Source organism: Heteronotia binoei, chromosome 3, assembly GCF_032191835.1.
Source record: "Heteronotia binoei isolate CCM8104 ecotype False Entrance Well chromosome 3, APGP_CSIRO_Hbin_v1, whole genome shotgun sequence".
Taxonomy (NCBI): domain Eukaryota; kingdom Metazoa; phylum Chordata; class Lepidosauria; order Squamata; family Gekkonidae; genus Heteronotia; species Heteronotia binoei.
In genome coordinates this window covers 55266212-55284418 of record NC_083225.1, presented here as the reverse complement: position 1 = coordinate 55284418, position 18207 = coordinate 55266212, and the positions used below count along the sequence as shown (strand labels likewise).

The window sequence follows — 18207 nt, the reverse complement described above, 5'->3', positions numbered from 1 at the left end:
ACACAAATCTCTATTTTAACACGCATGGCACCCAATATAGTACTATCCACTTAAAATTGATAAAGTTATTTTAGTATCTGTTTATTATAAACACCTGAACCACAACACTGCAATAAATAAATAAATAAATAAATCTGCAACCCGGTGAGCTAAGCAAGCTTATTTCCATGGTGGGGAGAAGTCATGGTTCAGTGTTAAAGCATCTACAGAAGGTCCCAGTAAAGTCAAGGTAAAGGTAGTCCCCTGTGCAAGCACCAGTCGTTTCTGACTCTGGGGTGACATCACATCATGACATTTTCACAGCAGACTTTTTATGGGGTGGTTTACCATTGCCTTCCCCAGTAATCTACACTTTCCCTTCAGCAGTCTGGGTACTCATTTCACTGACCTCAGAAGGATGGAAGGCTGAGTCAACCTTGAAACAGCTACCTGAACCCAGCTTCTGCCAGGATCGTGAGCAGAGAGCTTGGAATGCAGTACTGCAGTTTAACCACTCTGCACCACGGGGCTCTCTAGGCTCAAAACCAGGCATCAAATAGTAGGTGATCTGAAAGATCTACCTGAAAGCCTGGAAAGCCCCTGCTGGTCACAGCAGATCACAGTGACCTTGACAGAGCCATGGTCTGGATATCAGGCAGTTTTGTGTATTCCAGCAACATCATCATTTTACTTATAAAATGCTGGGGGGGGGGGGCGGAAACAGTTAAGACAGCCCACAAAAACAAAGAATAGTTCTACCTAGTACCAGAATCTTGCTTTCTGTAATCATTCACAGAGATCATGAAAGTAATTAAAATTTTAACATCTGGCTATCAGGCAGCCTTTAGGACATAGAGCAGATTCATCTTACCAAATAATCAGGAAATCATTTCACAGATTCCTTTCTCATAAGAAGAATTAAATACCTTTCTCTGCCTCTGTTTGTTATGAGCTGTTCCATGTTATCAGTGCTAATGATTCATAGAAGGCTCATTGCACAACTAGGACCTCTGCCATCACTTTACAGTCAACACTGATTAGCGAGATCAGGCAATACTGAAAACAGACATTCATATCTCTGGTGCTATACGGAGAACTGCAACAGCAAATTCACACATATGGGCTTTCACTCCTAGCAATCTGCAACCACCAGTTCTCAAAACACCAGAAAAAGAAGCATTTATATGACAGCATTTGGTTGAAAAACTCATGTTACACCATAAAATATCTGTTTTGTAAAGTGGTAAGAAGCCCAGTATTAAATCCATCAATAATTCTCAAAATGTGTTCCAGAAACTTCTGGGGACAGCAAGAAGACCTATAATAGTGGATAAGCTACCCTCAAAGATGACTGTTAAACCTTCCTTTAAAATTTGCAGTTCAGGCAAGCTTTTCACTCTGCTCAAGAGCATGTTAATTTCACAAGAATCTACAAGAGCAAGACCGTACAGGCCTGGCCTATAACACTCTGCCCTAAAAGGCAACGGTAGTCCCCTATGCAAAATTGAGTGTATATCCTAGGATTTTCAACCTTTCTAAACCCAAGAGCTATCTTTAGTTCTTGGTGTCACTGCAAGCATGTGACACAGACATGTGACACGAAGAGAGAAGGATAGTAAGGCCCAGCCCTGTAGCCAGGATTTGGGAAGTCGGGGGCCTCAGATTTTTTCAGGGGGCATTCAATGGCCTCACCCCCTTAGCCCTTCCATTCCACAATTGCATCGCCAGCACACACACCCCTCCACAACTTTCCATTCCCTTCTCTGCTGGTCTTGCTGCTGCCTTCTCCCTCCCTCCCCCTGCCACTCAAATTGCATGCTGGAGGGGTAGCTGAGGCAGCCTCTGGTGCGATTCCCTTCCTTCCCAATCTTGCCACTGCCTCCTTCTCCCTTCCTCTCCCCTGCTACTCAAATCACACACTGGAGGGGTGGCTGAGGCAGCTTCTGGCACAATTTCCTTTCCTTCCTTCCCAATCTCATCACTGCTGCCGCCTCCTCCTCCCTCCTTCCCTGTCACTCAAACTGCACACCAGAGGGGTAGCTGAGGCAGCCTCTGGCACAATTCCCTTTCCTTCCTTGCCGGTGCAATTTAAAGGGCTCACAGATCAGCTGATCAGGCAGGCCTTTAAATGGCATGAGAGGCTAGTGACTGCTTCTGCTGCCCCTCCCGTGTGTGACTGGAATTGTGGGGAGCCAGAGGGCAAGTCGGGGTGCCAGGTAGGGCTTGAAAGTTGGGGGCATTGCACATAGGTTAGGGGGCCTTGCCTTGATTCTCTGGGATCATGGTATCACAAATAGAACTACAGGTTGCAGACCAAAAGATCCAGAGACAGAAACTACAGTCTGAGTATCAGGAGGTGCACCATTGGTAAGAAACTAAGAGTCACAATGGAAAGGCCCTCTTGTCTGTCCCACCAACCAAAGAAAGCTCATCTGCCGAGTACATGAAAGAGGACCTTTTCAGTGGCAGCTCAGTGGTTATGGAACTACCTGCCCCCAAAAATGTGCCTGGCCTCCTCCATTCTGGATCCTTAGGAGGCAGCTGAAGACGGTTTTATTAATGATGGTATTTGATTAGTTCTTCTGCTTACTGGCAGTTTAAAACTATTGATTTTAATTAGTGTTTTTAAAGTATTTTATGGTAAATAAATAAAATGGAGGTAGCCTTGCCCCCCTCACATCCCACTGCTCCTCACAATGTGTGCCCAGAAAGACAGGAAGTGTGATGACTTTGCTCTCCACACATAGTGTACTTGCAGCTTTCCATAAAGCAGCAAAAAAAAAGCATCTTTCCATAAAGCAGGAAAAAAAAGTGCAGAACTGTAGTGGCTTACCCAGGACTCTGTGACCCATAGGCTGAAGACTACTGCCCTAGAACACTTCCTGGTACCATCTATAAACACAGGGGTTCCACTGCAGAAATACAGGGATCTGTCTGTCAGCAGACACACTGTACTTTCAAACCTAGAAAGTTTGCAAGTCATTGTACTATGTCTATAAATATCACCTTGTTTCCTATTTATACAACAAAAGAATTCTCTGCATACACAAAAAGCCAGCATGCAAAGAAAGAGGCTGGGTTGAACCTATATCTGCATATGTAAGATTTTTACCTCACCCAGGTCGAATAAATCAAGTCTTCATGCAAAATAATTCCATTAGGCACTGTCCATAAGCATATTTAGTCAAATGATTAATATTTTAGTTTCAAAACATAAATTTAACTCACACAATTCACATTAGTGTGTGTTTCAGCAAAGGAACCCTGGAATTATATTACACATCTTTGCATATATTCCACTTATACAGATTTCTACTTCCAATACCTAATGGTGGCCACCTGTACATTCATACCACATGATGATTGCAAACACGCCTAGTGTATAGAAGGCCACCTTAGTGTTCATCTTCATTCAAATGCAACACTGGCATACAAGCCATGAAAAAAAAAATTATTACCAAAAGGCCAAGAAATGAAGTTGAAGCCTCATCTATAGTGTTGGAAAAACCCATTCCTATCAGTTCAGACTTCCACGACAGTGGGAGTAGTTTTCAAACTCCATAGTCACACTAATTGCTGGCTCAGCATTCCACAATTAAGAAGAGTACATCAGCCCATCAACTCCAATTTTGCTTCATTATGTTTCCCCAGAAATTAAACCAAAACAAATAGTAACCATATAAACTAAGCTTGTTATTCTTGTTGGATCCTCAAATCTGCTAAATGTCTTCATTAAGCTGTATGCTATTTTATTGCTCAGTCTCTACCTATATGTATGGACTGACAACTTCTGTTTCATTGTATCTGAAGAAGTGGGCATGCATACAAAATCTTATATATTGAATAAAACTTTTCTGTTCTTAAAAGTGCCACTGGACTCTAACTTTGTTCTGCTGTTTCAGAACAACACAGTTACCCACATAAATTTACAAAGTGCTAAGACACATCCCCCTTCCTTTTTTTAGATTTCCCAGTTCTTCTGTTCTCAGAGTTCAAAACATTTCATCACTTAAATTCAAAATATTTTAGCACTAGAATGAAAAGGGTACATATGTTTCATCATCACATTTGCCAGAAGAAAGAATCCACTGTTTTGTATTTCCACAAAGCATCACTTACATTACTTGCAACTCAAACAGCTGCACTAATATGAAACAGAGGAGTTAAAACCACCCCAGAAAAGACATTTGCCACTGTGTCTGGTAAACAGCAACAGCTAATCTCAGTTCTCTGGTGCCTGCAAAGTGGGAATGCACTGCATACTTACATACACAGGTCAAAAAGTAATGTGTTCGCTACTACAACAAATTATAAAGGTCATGTACAGCAGGAGATCCAGACTGAGGTCATACCATTGATTTCGGGGAGATTCATTTGCAAATAAGTTTATCTGTAAATTTATCTCATGATCTCAGCCTATACATATTGTGAAAAGGAATTACAGAGCAAGCTGCACACTATAATAATAATAATAATAACAACAACAACAACTTTTTATTTGTATCCCGCCTTCCCCGCACAAGCAGACACTAAAAAAAGAGTCAAAATTGTGGAAAACCAAGCCAAATATTAAATGATAGTGGCTACACAGCTGTCACAGGGTGCTTTTAGATACAGATTTGTTGTACAATTTTAAAGCTTACCCTTCACAGCTTAGTATATTTCTATTCATCTTTAGGTGCTTTCACACAGCAACTGTTTGCAAGTGGATTTTGCTATTCTTACACAGTAAAAACCCAGCTGCACCACAAACACAAAGCATTATTTAGTGTGTGAATATACCCTTCCAAACAAAAACATGCTTTCTCTTTATGGACAGTGTTTCTAGAACAATTCCAAGCACACACACAAACACACACACACTACTATAGAGAAAACAAACAATTTTAACAAGCACTGAACAAAAGCATCTTTCGGTAACCTCGCAAGACTCCTCTTGAAGCCTTCCTGAAACATCAAGGCCTGTTCAAAATGGATGTACATCTCACTGTCACAACGTACAGCAAGTAGTAGTACATACACAATCAAGTTCGGGTGGAAAATGCAGCACACGATGACGATTCATTCCAAGGACTGTTTGGGTTTACAAGGACCACAGCAGCTAGAAGGCCCATCCATCCCACACGCCCAAAATATCCAAATGCTCTAAGAATCAGCTTGATACTCCCCCTCCCAGGCACCTCCGACCTGGTAAAAAGCCGAGGGTTGCTCCTTTCCCTGCAAAACGGATGCCCTCAAGTTTCTGCATCGCACAAAAAAGCAGCGCCTCGACAACACCGCGAATCCACCCTATCAGAGACTACTCCTCTGTTGTCATTCTCGGCTGCCCCCAACGCTTCCAAGCAAAGGCCATCCTGACCATACAGCAGGACCTGGATCGCCCGCCCCCCCTCCCCCCAAAAAGAAACGAAGCCACCCAGACCCGAGAAGGCAGAAGATGTGTCGTCCTCCTCCTCCTCCTCCTCAGCCTCCCACAGGGACAGCTCCATGCAAAACAGGAAAGGCCGTCGCTCCTGTCAGCCCCAGCCCAGGATGGGAGGCCTTAGCCGACCACCTGCCCTCTCCCCCGCCCTGGTTTCGCGTGCGGGGCTGCTCCCTGCAGGGAGTCTGTCCACGCTCCCCCCACCCTAAGGGCTGGGAGTCAGCCAGGGCAAGAGGGAGAGGAGAGCCCTTGTGCAAGCGAGCTCGCTTACCTCGCGGCTGCTGCGGGGTCCAGGTGAGCCCCCGAGCTGCTCCACCATGCTGGGCAGAGGCCGCCCTGCCCTCCCGCCTTCTGTACGGGGAGCCGCTGCAGCCCCTCCTTCCCGCTGCGGCTGCTCCCCACACCCCAGGGCAGCTTCCACCGCCGCAGCAGCCCCGGCACCCAAACGCGCAGCCACTCCGCCGGCTATGACGCCACAAACCGCCTCGGCCCCGCCTCCGGCTCCCGCGCGTCAGCCGCTCGGCCCCCTACAGGGCAGCCGCTGCCACTGCAGCTCCCTCCCTAGCCCGAGTCACAGCGGCCGGACTTGGAGGGGGAGAGGCGGCCACGCAGCCCGGCCCGGCTCTTCTCATGCAACATTAGCCCTGTCGTCTTTCTCGCGCATCTTCCTTTCCATTGGGAAGATAATGATGTCATGCTGTACTTAGGCAAACAAATGTACACGGGTGGAGAGGAACCATTCAAGGTATGTTTTTTTCAACATGCAAACATTCATCACAAACCTAACAACTCCATATTTAAAGATAAAGGGCTTTTTTTGATAGAAAAAGTCCAGCAGGAATTAATTAGCATATTAGGCCACACCCCCTGACACCAAGCCAGCCAGAATTGCATTCCTGCGCCAAAAAAGCTCTGGATAAAACTGAATGACTATGAACGTAATAATGGCAGTAGAGACAGGGTCTTCAGCGCTGAAGGCAGGGCTGGTGAGTCCCGGTAGGCAGCAGCCTACAGGGTCAGGTGGAAGGCTCCCCCTCCTCATGCCATCTCAGGGCCCCTTCCCACCGCCACTGCACTTGCCCTTGCTGCCTGCCTCTCCACCGCACTCCCCTGCCTCACTCCCTACCAGGAGCGCAGCAGGCAAACAGGGGCACAAGGGGCAGTGGGTGCAGTAGGAGCCTGTCCTCTCCTACTGTGGAAGGCTTCTAAGGGCAAGGGAGGGCAGGCTCCACCCCCGCCAAGCCACCCCCATCCCCCACCCAGCCTTCCCAGGTCTGTGCTTCCAGCAGATGCTTTTTGTACTTACCTACGAGTCTATGTTAAGGCCCAAAAAGAAACTGAAAGCCTTTCTTCAGATTAAAACAGTGAAATCCTAAACACAGGTACACTCTAAAACCACTGAAGCAATGTACTTAGAAGGGTGCAACTTGGCTTAGAAAGTTCCCAGCACTGATGCCGCAAAACAATAGCAACTCATACTCCATTAAAAGCATGCAAGCAGAAATTCTTAACACTGATGTTCTGCAGTATTTGCCACTAAAAAAACACTTTTAACTTTACTCCCTTCTTGCAAAGGTCAAAGGATCAAGGCCCCATCACAATCTCATGTATAGAATAGGAATTTGAGAAGCTGTTTGGCAAGAAACTTATGCTGAGACAATGTATGTTAACAATTACACATTTATAGATCTATAGCTAACAAAATTGGCAACCAATTTGTTTTAAAAGAATTATAATCCTTTTGTTTCTATAATTTTGATCTCATTGATCAAAGATTTGCTTTCAGGTAATTCAATGGTCAATTCAATATGAATGTTACTTCGGTCCAAGTAGTAGTGCGAGGCAAACAAAATTCCTTAAAAATTCTGTGCCATTATTTTATTAAAACATACCCTTTTCTCAGTTTTAACACCTAAGAATCCAAACCAGCAATGCAAGGCTGCAGTCTAGCACACTAATCTGGAAGCAAGCTGCACTGAGCATAATGGAATGTACAGGTAAATATGCATAAATATTTACAAGCAAACATATATATTTACTGTGGAGGAAGTCCAGTTGAAAGTGATTTACATTTGAATAGCCTTACATAATATCTGTCAGCACACTACAGAACTAGTGTCTGCACATCACTAGCCTATTCTTTTTAAAACCAAGCAATTGGAACTACGAACTTCCATGAAACTTTATCTTGAAATCTTTTTAAAGAGCACATTATGAAACAAACTAGAAAGACATATTTGGAGTAAATAAGTACTTGGTGGTTAAAAACATAGGCTAATGAATGGCTTAAATAATGCAAACTGTAATAAAACACAACTACCTCTATCCTTTAAAAGTAACTCAACTAGAAATGACGGTAACCTCAGGCAGTATGTGTTTATGTAGTGGAAAAACTAGAATACCACCTGTTAAAATACCACCTCTCTTTAAGTTTTACCATAAGTAAAGATGCAATCCTATGCAAATTTACCTGGGAGTAAATTCTACTGAACAAAGTGGAATTTATTCCTGAGAAACCACTTAACAAAGGAGGGTTTTAGTTCTCCAGCCTGGACTGTGGAATAACTTTGATGTTTACATGTACACATACTATCTTAAATAAAATTCAGTCTCCAGTAACTGCTTCCAGTACATCTTTAGACTTTTATAAAGCCCTTGCTTGGTACTGATGCAGAGCTAGCAAATTCTGTTTGAGCCACCACAAGATAGAATGAAAAATTAGAACTAATGATCAATGCCTGCCCCCTAAGTACGTAGCTAAACTTTCACAGCAGGGGCAGACATGGCTACCATTTAGGGTTCTAGCACCCTGAAGCTATCGCCAACGTTCACAGAAAAATCTAAAATGGTCTTCAATAAGGCACTATAGAAGAATTTAATTCCAGTTCCTAACCCCAACTCTTATTATCAAGATCTGGATATGAGAACGTAATTCAAATTCCTAACCGGAACTATCAGAATATGTATTCAAAAAGTATTGCAAAATTATCAGAATTTGTATGATTAAGAGACAGATTATTTAAAACGCATACTTTTACAACAACTGGAAATCTTTATGATTTTTTTGGGAAAAAAATTAAATTGACTTGTGCAATTGTGCCAATTTTATATTGAACAGGACAATTGAATTGAGTAAATAGTTAAGAACTGAGTGATTAGTTGGAAAAGCATTTGACTAATCAACTTTAAAGATGCAATTGTAATATTTCAATTATGGTTTATTTTTAATCCTTCTTGAGGGTGAATTGTCTCATAATGAACAGAATGTGATCAATATTGTTGTAAATTGCACACTTTTGTTTTGGAAATATGTTTTTAAAGGAATTTCAATGTGACGTCAAAAATTTAAAAATTCTGTGTCCAAAAATCAGCCAGCACCATTAATAGCTGTAGCAAATACAATGTTGTCTGGAGATCTGGCACAAGGCCTCAGAGGCAGAAATAACCAGGACAAAGAGCAACTCAGGGGAGACAAGAGGGCAAAATCAGATTCCTCATTCTAATGTACCATTGCAGGTAGGGCTGTCAGCCATGAAGAAAGTCTGGAGCAGTGTTCCATCTAAGCTGAGTTAATGTGAGTTAGCTCACAATTTTTTAGCCTCCAGCTCACACATTTTTGTCTCAGTTCAGGAAAAATGGCCCTAGAGCAAACTAATTTATGCAGTAGCTCACAACCTTAATATCAGTAATGCCAGTAGCTCACAAAGTAGAATTTTTGCTCACAAGACTCCACAGTTTAGAGGGAACATTGGTCTGGAGATGTGTTTGTATTCTTTTGGGACTTGCTTTGTATTTCATACAGTGATCCTGGAATCAGTAAATTCTGTTACAACAATTTGAGCACCACACAAACAAAGCACTTTAGTAAAATTAGTGCCAACTAGTATTGAGGATTTCACACTGATGGATGATATACAGTCAGGCAATATGGTTCCATCTCGAGACAAGGTGAAAATGAAGGTCAGAATTCTGTTATCTCTCTTCAACAGAAACACTGTGATCAGTTTAAAAAAACACAGATTCTTAAAGACTAGCAAATTAATTATTATAAGAACTGTATTGATATTCATTCCCCTTTCAAACAAAAAAGGACTTGTCATAAAATTTTAAAATAAAAAATAGGAAGCTGAGGACTATTTTATTAAAAACATGAGCTTACTTTGTCACTTTCCAAAAACCTTAAATCCCTTTTTGCAAACATTTTTAAATGCTTAGGTGTTTTTTTATTAAACGGGGGGGGGGGTATAAATAAGTTTTTATTATTATTATTATTATTAAAAACTCTTGTTACTGATCAATGAATTAACCGGACCTCAGAAATGAGGGTTCAAACCCCAACTCAGTTGTTGTATGGGCTTCAGTAAGGCATTCTTTTTTAGCCTTAGTTCTCTGGGCTGTGACCTACCTCATAAGATCTTAGATAAATAATAAGCTATGTATGAATTGCAGTTAACATGAATATAGTTAATAGAATAAATAAATAATGCCAAAGCAGAAGGGCACTACGCCTGTTCAGAATAGGACAACGGCCACTCACTCTATCATAGCCACTGTACCTAAAGAGAATTATTCCAGTCAAGCTGTGGTTGCACACAACAGTTAAGGGCTTTGGATGGGGATGTGCATCCCCTCCTGTATAATAAGACATGCACAGCTAGCTTAACAGGGTCTAGCTTAAGCACAGTAATTACCTTGAGATGCCACACCAATCCCTTCTAGGATTGAAGTGTCTCTTTCAGGAGCACATAGTACCTCAGAACTTCAGTATTTCAACAGAAGACTGTTAAACAACTAGGATCATAACACTGTGTGACTGGAGAGGAAAGACCCATCCAAGCATCAAGCTCCAAAAAACAACTTAAGGACAATGCAATTCAGTCAACAGCCATTATAGTACACTCAGGGTGAAATATTTTATTAAAAAGCTATGACCATCACCACCACAAACTCTTAGTCTTGGTTTTTGTTTGTAGTGCTCCAGAGAGTCAGCATGTCCAGTCTTTCAGTGCTTAAACATCAGTCATTTGCATGGAAATTAAGCACAGTTTGGGAAAAGCCAGTAAGATAACTGGTCAGTCTTTTAATTTTGAGGTATCAGTGCATCCAAGGTTGTTCATCCTTGCTGTTTCTTAATGGGCGACTTCAGTATCCCTTTCTTCCTCTGAATCTTGCTCTGTTATCTATCTTTAAAAATAAATAAATAAGTTAGAATACTGCATTCCTATACGACAACTTCCAGTTTAACTACAGGTGCTTTATTAAAAAAATAACTTTTCTATATCCGTATTATGACAAATAGAGTAGTACCTAATTTTACCTCTTTCCCCAAACTTAAGACAGTTTACAAAACAGCAATAAAACATAAAAGTATAAACAACATTAACAGACCATCAGCCAGCAACACTGATCTGGAACACTGGGGTATGAGTTGCTTTCAGTGCATCTGGCCAGTTAAAACTCTCATATCTCCTCCCCCCGCTTTATTTGCCAGCATGTCCACAGGTAGATGCTAACAAGGACCCAGGCACAAGATCAGCAGATTCACAGGATGTATGTGCTGCTGAACGATTACTTCAGGTGGCAAATGGGAAATCAAATGTTTAATTGCTCTTCATATAGGGTTCTTAATTCACAACATCAGGATTTTCCCCCTGTAGGATAGATAGCATATTGTCAAATGACCAGTCAACTGATCCCCTATTATTTGACCAGTCAAATATTCTACTGAACAGTGCAAGTTTAATCTGTTATTTCCTTATGATATCAGTTGTTAGCAAGAAGGGGGGTGAGGGCTGCTACTAATGGCACTTTGCACAAGGCATAACAAAACTTCTTCTACTGGCCACCTGTTGTAACTGCAAGCATCTCCAAACTTTTTTTTTGCTTTTAAGTAGGTGCACCTACATTGCTTTATTTCTCTTTCAAGCTCTTTCTTTCTTTCTCTCTCTCTCTTTTGAATTTGTCACAGGACCTCAAAGGCAGAGACAACCAGGACAATGTGAGCTGTTTTTGATGTTCCAGGATAAACCCCCAGAGAAACCTTATCCCACACTGTTAACAGTTGTCATAATTAATTAAGTTAATGTCATAATTTCACAATAACAGAACTTACTTTGTTATTAAAATAAATGTTAAGCTTGTTGGTGGTTATACTCACTGTGGTTGGCCTTAGTAACATTAATGCTTTAAAAATATTGGATCAGGCGATCGACCAAATATTTTTTTACTAGTTAAATTTCAGGAGGAACATACAAGTATTTGGTTCCTCCATCTGCAACATTAAGCAGTATACAGTGCAGCCCTAAATGGAGTTACACCTTTCTAAACCCACTGAAGTCAATGGGCTTAGAACATAAGAAGAGTCCCGGTGGATCAGTCTAATGGTTCATTTAGCCCAGCATCCTGTCTCACACAGTAGCTAACCAGTTCCTCTAGAAGTCCAACAACTGGGCACAGAGGGTGAGTTTAGTGCCTCTGAATGTGAAGGTTTCCCTAAGCCACCATGGCTAGTAGCCACTGATAAGACCAATTCTCCATGAATCTATTCAATTCCCTTTTAAAGCTGTGTATTCCTGTGGCCATCATTACATCCTCCAGCAGCAAATTTCACATTTTAACCACTACCTGTGTAAAGAAATATTTCCTTGGGTCTGTCCTCAATCTACTGCCCATCAGTTTCAATGGATGCCCTCAAGTTCTAGCATTTTGGGTGAGGAAGAAAAATTTCTCTTGGTCAATTCTCTCCACTCCATGCATAATTTTATAAACTTTTAATATGTTCCCCTTTAGCCATCTCTTTTCTAAACTGAAATGTCCCAGACTCTTCAGCCTTTCCTCATAGGGAAGATGCTTCAACACCCTAATCACCTTAGTTGCCCTCCGTTGTACTTTTTCCATCTCTGCGATGTCTTTTCCAAGATACAGTGACCAGAACTGTACGCAGTATTCCAAGTGAGGCCTAAGCAAAGATTTATACAGGGGTAGTATAATATTGGCTGTTTTATTTTTAATCCCTTTCCTACTTAATTCTAACATAGAGTTTGCCTTTTTCACTGCTGCAGCACACTGAGTTGACACTTCAATACGCTATCCACTATGATTCCAAAATCTTTTTTCTCAGTCTCGGCAAGTTCAGACTCCATTAGCCAATGCCTGAAGTTGGGATTTTCTGTCCCAGTGTGCATCACCTTACACTTAGAAGCATCTAACTCTGTTTAGTCTAGGCATTCAGTCTAGCAACAGCATGTAGCTCCACTAACTATGCATTTTTAAGGCACAGAACCCATCATTAGTTTATTTCTCTCCAGCAGCTACTGAATTACAACCAAACAGCTACACCAGTGCAAATAATGCAAAGGTTATAAACAAACACCTCTAATCTCAAAATGAACATGTTCACGATGCACTGTGAACTGGTAGGTCTAAATATTGCAAAGTTGTAACTATAGCCTTGATATCTGAATTGTTTTTATGCATTCTTTTGCCTGTATTCTATTTTTTAAAAATAAAGCCCTCCTATACCAGGTATCATAGTAATGAAGTTTATAGCAGCTCCTAAAAACTTACCACAAGTAACCCCAAATTAGTACAGAATAGCAGTTTGGCATAAAACAATGATAACAGAATGCAGCATTAGCATGTAATTATAAAAATATACAAACTAAGCCACATTGGCACCAAGCAGTCAGATCACTAGAAAGGAGTCACAGAAACATAGAACTGAAAGGAACCCCAAAGGTCATCTAAGTCCAACCCCCTGCACAATGCTGGAAAATTCAGTTACTGGCCCCCATTGATCCCTGTTCACAAAAACACAAGAGAAGTCATGTTGGATCAGGCCAGTGGCCCATCCAGTTCAACACTCCATGTCACACAGTGGCCAAAAAACCCAGGTGCCATCAGGAGGTCCATCAGTGGGGCCAGGACACTAGAAGCCCTCCCACTGTGCTCCCCCAAGCACCAAGAATACAGAGCATCACTGCCCCAAACAGAGTTTCAGCAATACAGAGGAAGATTTTAAAAACCTCCATAACCCCTGGGCCAATCTAGCTTGTGTAGGGATTCAGTTTTAACAGCAGAGAATTTAACTGCGCCACAGAATGTAATGTATTGAAGCTTTGTTATTTTATGATAAGGAAACGTGCTGTTTGTGTGATTTGCGCAGGCGTTATCTGTGGTTACGTTGACCAGACACATATAATTAATTGGCTAATGTTGGTGGAATGATGTGAGGTCATGGTTTCAATAAAAGCTGGACGGACAAAGGCAGGAGGAGTCTTCTGAGAGGAGTCTTCTAAGACTACAGATGCCCTCTCAACCTTTGTGCGCACCCCCTTTTCTATAGTCAGACGTCTCCCGGAATTTTTATTGTCTCCTAAATCTTTCTTTCCACACCTCAATGTCGGAGCGGGTTCTCTTACAGCTTGGAGAAAAATTCCTTCCTTATCTCAAAATGGTGATCAACACTGTCATGGTCATATAAAAAAGGGCCACAAGAGTCAAGCATTGGCTTATCTCTTCTTGCCCTCCCACTCTAAATCTGACTAAATTCATACTGAGTCACTGAGTCAGCATTCAGAAAGCCATCTAGCCTCTGCTTTAAAATCTCCAAAAAACAAGAGCTCACCGCCTCCTGCGGAATCCTGTTCCACTAAAAAAACACTCTGTCAGGAAGTTCTTCCTAATGTTTAGCCAAAACCCCTTTTTAATTTCAATTGCTGTTTCCGATTCAACCTTCTGGGGCAACAGAAAACAATTACTTGGAGATGGCTATCATATCACCTCTCAGTAGTCTCCTCTCAAGGCTAAACAAACCCACCTTCTTCAATCTTTCCTCACAGGGCAAACTCCAGACCCCTCACCTTCTTTGTTGCCCTCCTCTGGACACATCCCAGACTCTAAACATTCTTCTTACTGTGGTGTCCAAAACTGAACATCGTACTCAAAGTGAGGTCTAACCAGAGTACAGTAAAATGATACTACCACTTTGCATGATCTGGACACTATATTTCTGTTGATGGAGCTCAAAAGCACATTTGCCTTTTAGCTACTGCATCACACTGATGACTCATGTTCAGTGTACAATCTACTAAAACCATTAGATCCTTTTTGTACGTACTACTGCCAATACAAGTGTCCCTATCCTATAATTATGCATTTGATTTTTCCATTATGTCGACACTACTGTGTAACTGTTAAGCTCTGTGCACCTGTAGAATAAAACTATTGTCAGGGCAGAATCCCAAGGAAGGCCTCTTCAGGAGGTCTCAGTACATCTTGATAACTAACTCCTGAATTCTATTTCCCTGTCACACTTCAATGAAACTTCTGGCAGAACCAGCCCACTCTGACCAACAGACCCCATTCCACCCTGCTCTCCAAGGTTTTTTCCTCAACACCTGGAGAGGCTTTTCTCTCTCTCTCTGGTAATCCACTGCCACCACCTGACTTTATAGAATTACCTGCTGGAAGGGTCAAGACTCCCCGCTTCCCTTCCTGAGACCTTGCCTCTGAGTCTCCTGCTGCCCAGTACCTGGTCACCACAGGGACATTTTACTGCCTTGTGCATCCCTGGAAGAATAGTCGCTTGCCAACTGCCTGCCTTCCCCTGGCACTCCTTTTTATATAGCATATCCGAAGTCTATGTGGTACAGAGAACCACTGCCAGCATCCAAAGTTATAACTTATTAAAAAGAAAATGTTCACAAGGATATTTTTAGCATAGCCCCAGACTGAGCAAGGGATTAAAAAGAAATAAGTAAAATACAATTCCTCTGTCCTTCTCTCTATTCATGCCGTATCAGATGTTAAAATATAGGACAGGCCCCTTAGCTTAAGAAGTTACAGATCTCTACAGAGTTACCATTAGCTTGAAGATCCCTCCATCTTTAGATCCAGGCCTGCAGTTTGAATTCAACTCATTAATATTATTTGTACACACAATAAATATTTTAAAGATTTAGCAAAATCAAAATACAATTTTCCATAATATTTCTTCAATTTTTTATTGTTTTAAAGGAAAAACACTGTAGAATATTGCTACTTACCATTGATCTTTTGCATTCAAAAAATGTAACCCAAAAACCTTTGCAGTATCCTTCCCTCAGGCACTGCTTGACACTTTTCCCTTCCTGTATAAAAATACAGTAAAGTAAGCAACTAACATATTTATTCAGCAGGCAAGGAAGTTATTTCACAAGCATGCTCTTTTCAAAGAGGCCATACTTAATACCATAGTCTCTGAAAGAAAATAGTTTGTAAATTCTTTGCTACAGAGCAATCTCAAAGCAAACAGACAAGACAGAAAAGTATTTATTTCCAAACTATAAAAAACAATTTATATTGTGTCAAATTCTTAAACACATCCCATGTGAAATAATATCTTATTGTATGAATGCCAGAAAGGAATTTTAAGGTAGACTGTTTTGTTACTCTAGTGCTTGGTGACAGCCTTCTTATTGCAATGATGCAAAATGAAGACTTCATCCCATGCTCTGCAACTCTGGCAGGTTATAGTTTAACTGTATGTACTCAAAATCAGGCTGCAAACCAGAATTATTCGGTGGCAAGCCTTACTGCAGTCCCTGAAAATCATTTCTTAGCAAATACTAACACAATCAGGATATGGGCCTGTAATTCTAAATGCAACTACAAAGGATTAAGTCCCAGGTAGTTTAATGGGACAGTTCTGAATAAACGATCATGTGCTCCAATTAATTGTATAATTACTCAGAAACGCTCCTCTGAGTTCAGTGGGATTCATAGGAACGAGAAACCTGCTAGGGTCAGGATTTAACAACCCCTCCCACAGGCGTGTTGTCTAAAAGGCCTCCTAAATTTCACCCTCCTCCGCCCGCTTTCCCCACCTGGACGATGCAGAAACTCTCCAACAAGCAGTCCCTCAGATCTTCGCGGACGCCAGCGCATGCGCGCTCGTCCTTCTCTTTATCTTCGTAATACTTGGGCATCGCGGCCGCCGATTTTTCACTTCCCTTCTTTCTGTATCCCACAACTACCCACTCCCGCTCTACGCAGCGTCGCCGGTAAGAGGTTTGCCCCACCTTCCTACAGCCAAGACAACCGCCATCTTCCAATGACCCCTGTAGTCAACACCAGGCACCGTCATTATCACGTGTAGAGGGATTTACCCACCATGCACCGGTCTTGCCCAGGATTGGTAATGCACCTGCGCAGTACTGCAGTTTTACCGGAAGTTGGGGAAAGGGGAAAAGCTACTCAGCTGTTGTGAGCTGGCAACGGCGACCTGAGCGGCGCTGAGGAAGGGCTCTCCTGCAGGCGCCCCTTGCTCGGAGGGGACCAAGAAAAGACCGGAGGAGAAGGGGTGGAGCGGGGGGCCTCCTCGGTGGGTGAGTAGAAGTGGGCGGAACGTCCCGGGAGTTCTGTGCTCGTGTTCTGGAATGGTGAATCCTCTCGTAGCTCCGCCCTAAAACACCTGCCCACGAATCGCACTCTCCCCCCCCCCCGCCGCCTGTGGTGTCACTAACAGGTGATTTTCTGTTTCTTGCGTAGAGCGGTTTTATGATTTATTAAGAAAATTTGTATGGCGGCTGTCAAGTAAAACTACAGTAAAGTCATAAAAACGCCAGCGTGGAAACAAGCGCCAGTAACCGCGAGTTGCTTGTTTGCAACCCCATGTGTTGTATTTTAGGAACAAGCGTCATTGAATCCGGTGGAGTTTACTGGGGCAAGAACGTGCATAGGTTCAGCCTTTCTGTTGGCGATCCGCTTTGCTTTGCTAGAAGGCCCTTGCTGGATATTTGTTCAAGGTATGGCTGAGTGGGTGTTTTCCCAAGGGAGGATTTGCTGCGTTTCTCTACACTTGTACATCCTGAACGCTGTAGGCAAAGCACTTCTGCATTATAATAATCTATTTTCTGTTTCTGTCTTCAGGTTGCCTTTATTGATAAGTTGTTTGCCTTTATTTTGCCATTTTCCTTTCATTGCAGCTTGTTAGTGTGTTTCCGTCACAGCCTGTGTGGTTGGGGTTTAGGCCTGCCTTAGTGGCATTCTGTTCATGGAGGTCTTGGAAAAGAAGCAGAGAGTTACAAGATCCAGTGTTATGTTAGACCTTTGGACTAGAATCTGGGAGATGCTGGTTTGAATCCCCTTGGAAGCTTGCTGGCTAACCTTTGCTGGTCCCACACATATCCTAACCTGCCTTACAGGGTGGTTGTAAGGATAAAATGGCGGAGAGGAGAATGATGTAAGATGCTTTGATTCACATTGGGAAGAAAGGAAGGGTAGAAATGAAGTTAAATAAATGTTCAAAGGGACGTTTTTTCCATTTAATTCTTCGGCATTTCATATTTTTATTCTTGGCAGCCTTTGTATGGTGGTGAAAGTTGACACTTTAGGGCTGCATTAAGTCTTTACTTAAGCCTAGTTCTATCAAAGGCAGAAAATTTGCATCTCGGCTGTGGCACTTCAGCCTCTAGGAGGAGTTTGAATTTATACTTCACCCTTCACTTGGTGTCTCAGAGTGGCTTACAATCTCCTTTCCTTTCTTCTCCCCACAACAGACACCCTGTGAGGTAGGTAGGGATGATAGAGCTCTGAAAGAACTGTCCTTGAGAGAACTGTGACTCAGCAGCTACATGTGAAGGAGTGGGGAATCAAACATGGTTCTCCCAGATTAGTCTACTGCTCTTAGGTGAACCCTGATGTAATCCTGCGTTTCTCCATATGAAAGAAAACACTTTCACACCAAAACTGATGCTTCCTACATGGAAGGATTTTTTGTATGGAAGAGTGTTCAAATCTCCCCCTTCACCCTACAACTCAGATAT

At 42.2% G+C, this 18207-nt stretch overlaps 2 protein-coding genes across 4 annotated transcripts in view; both read right to left on the bottom strand.

Annotated features, from left to right (window-relative positions):
- The window catches only part of INPP4A (inositol polyphosphate-4-phosphatase type I A), a 134789-nt gene extending 128950 nt beyond the window's left edge, over positions 1-5839 (bottom strand). For 2 of the 3 annotated variants that reach the window (XM_060233855.1, XM_060233853.1), the window contains exon 1: positions 5673-5839. The gene's annotated coding sequence lies outside the window, so the exon portion shown is untranslated. The remainder of the gene's footprint in view (positions 1-5672) is intronic. The other variant, XM_060233852.1, reaches the window with a different exon arrangement.
- Positions 5840-10292: 4453 nt separating this feature from the next.
- On the bottom strand, positions 10293-16799 carry LOC132568240 (cytochrome c oxidase assembly factor 5). Its single transcript, XM_060233849.1, has 3 exons — positions 16267-16799; positions 15448-15531; positions 10293-10585 (listed from the first exon to the last, which is right to left on the bottom strand). The coding sequence occupies exons 1-3, from the start codon at positions 16366-16368 to the stop codon at positions 10544-10546; spliced, it is 228 nt and encodes a 75-aa protein (XP_060089832.1). The 5' UTR covers positions 16369-16799; the 3' UTR covers positions 10293-10543.
- Positions 16800-18207: the final 1408 nt, after the last annotated feature.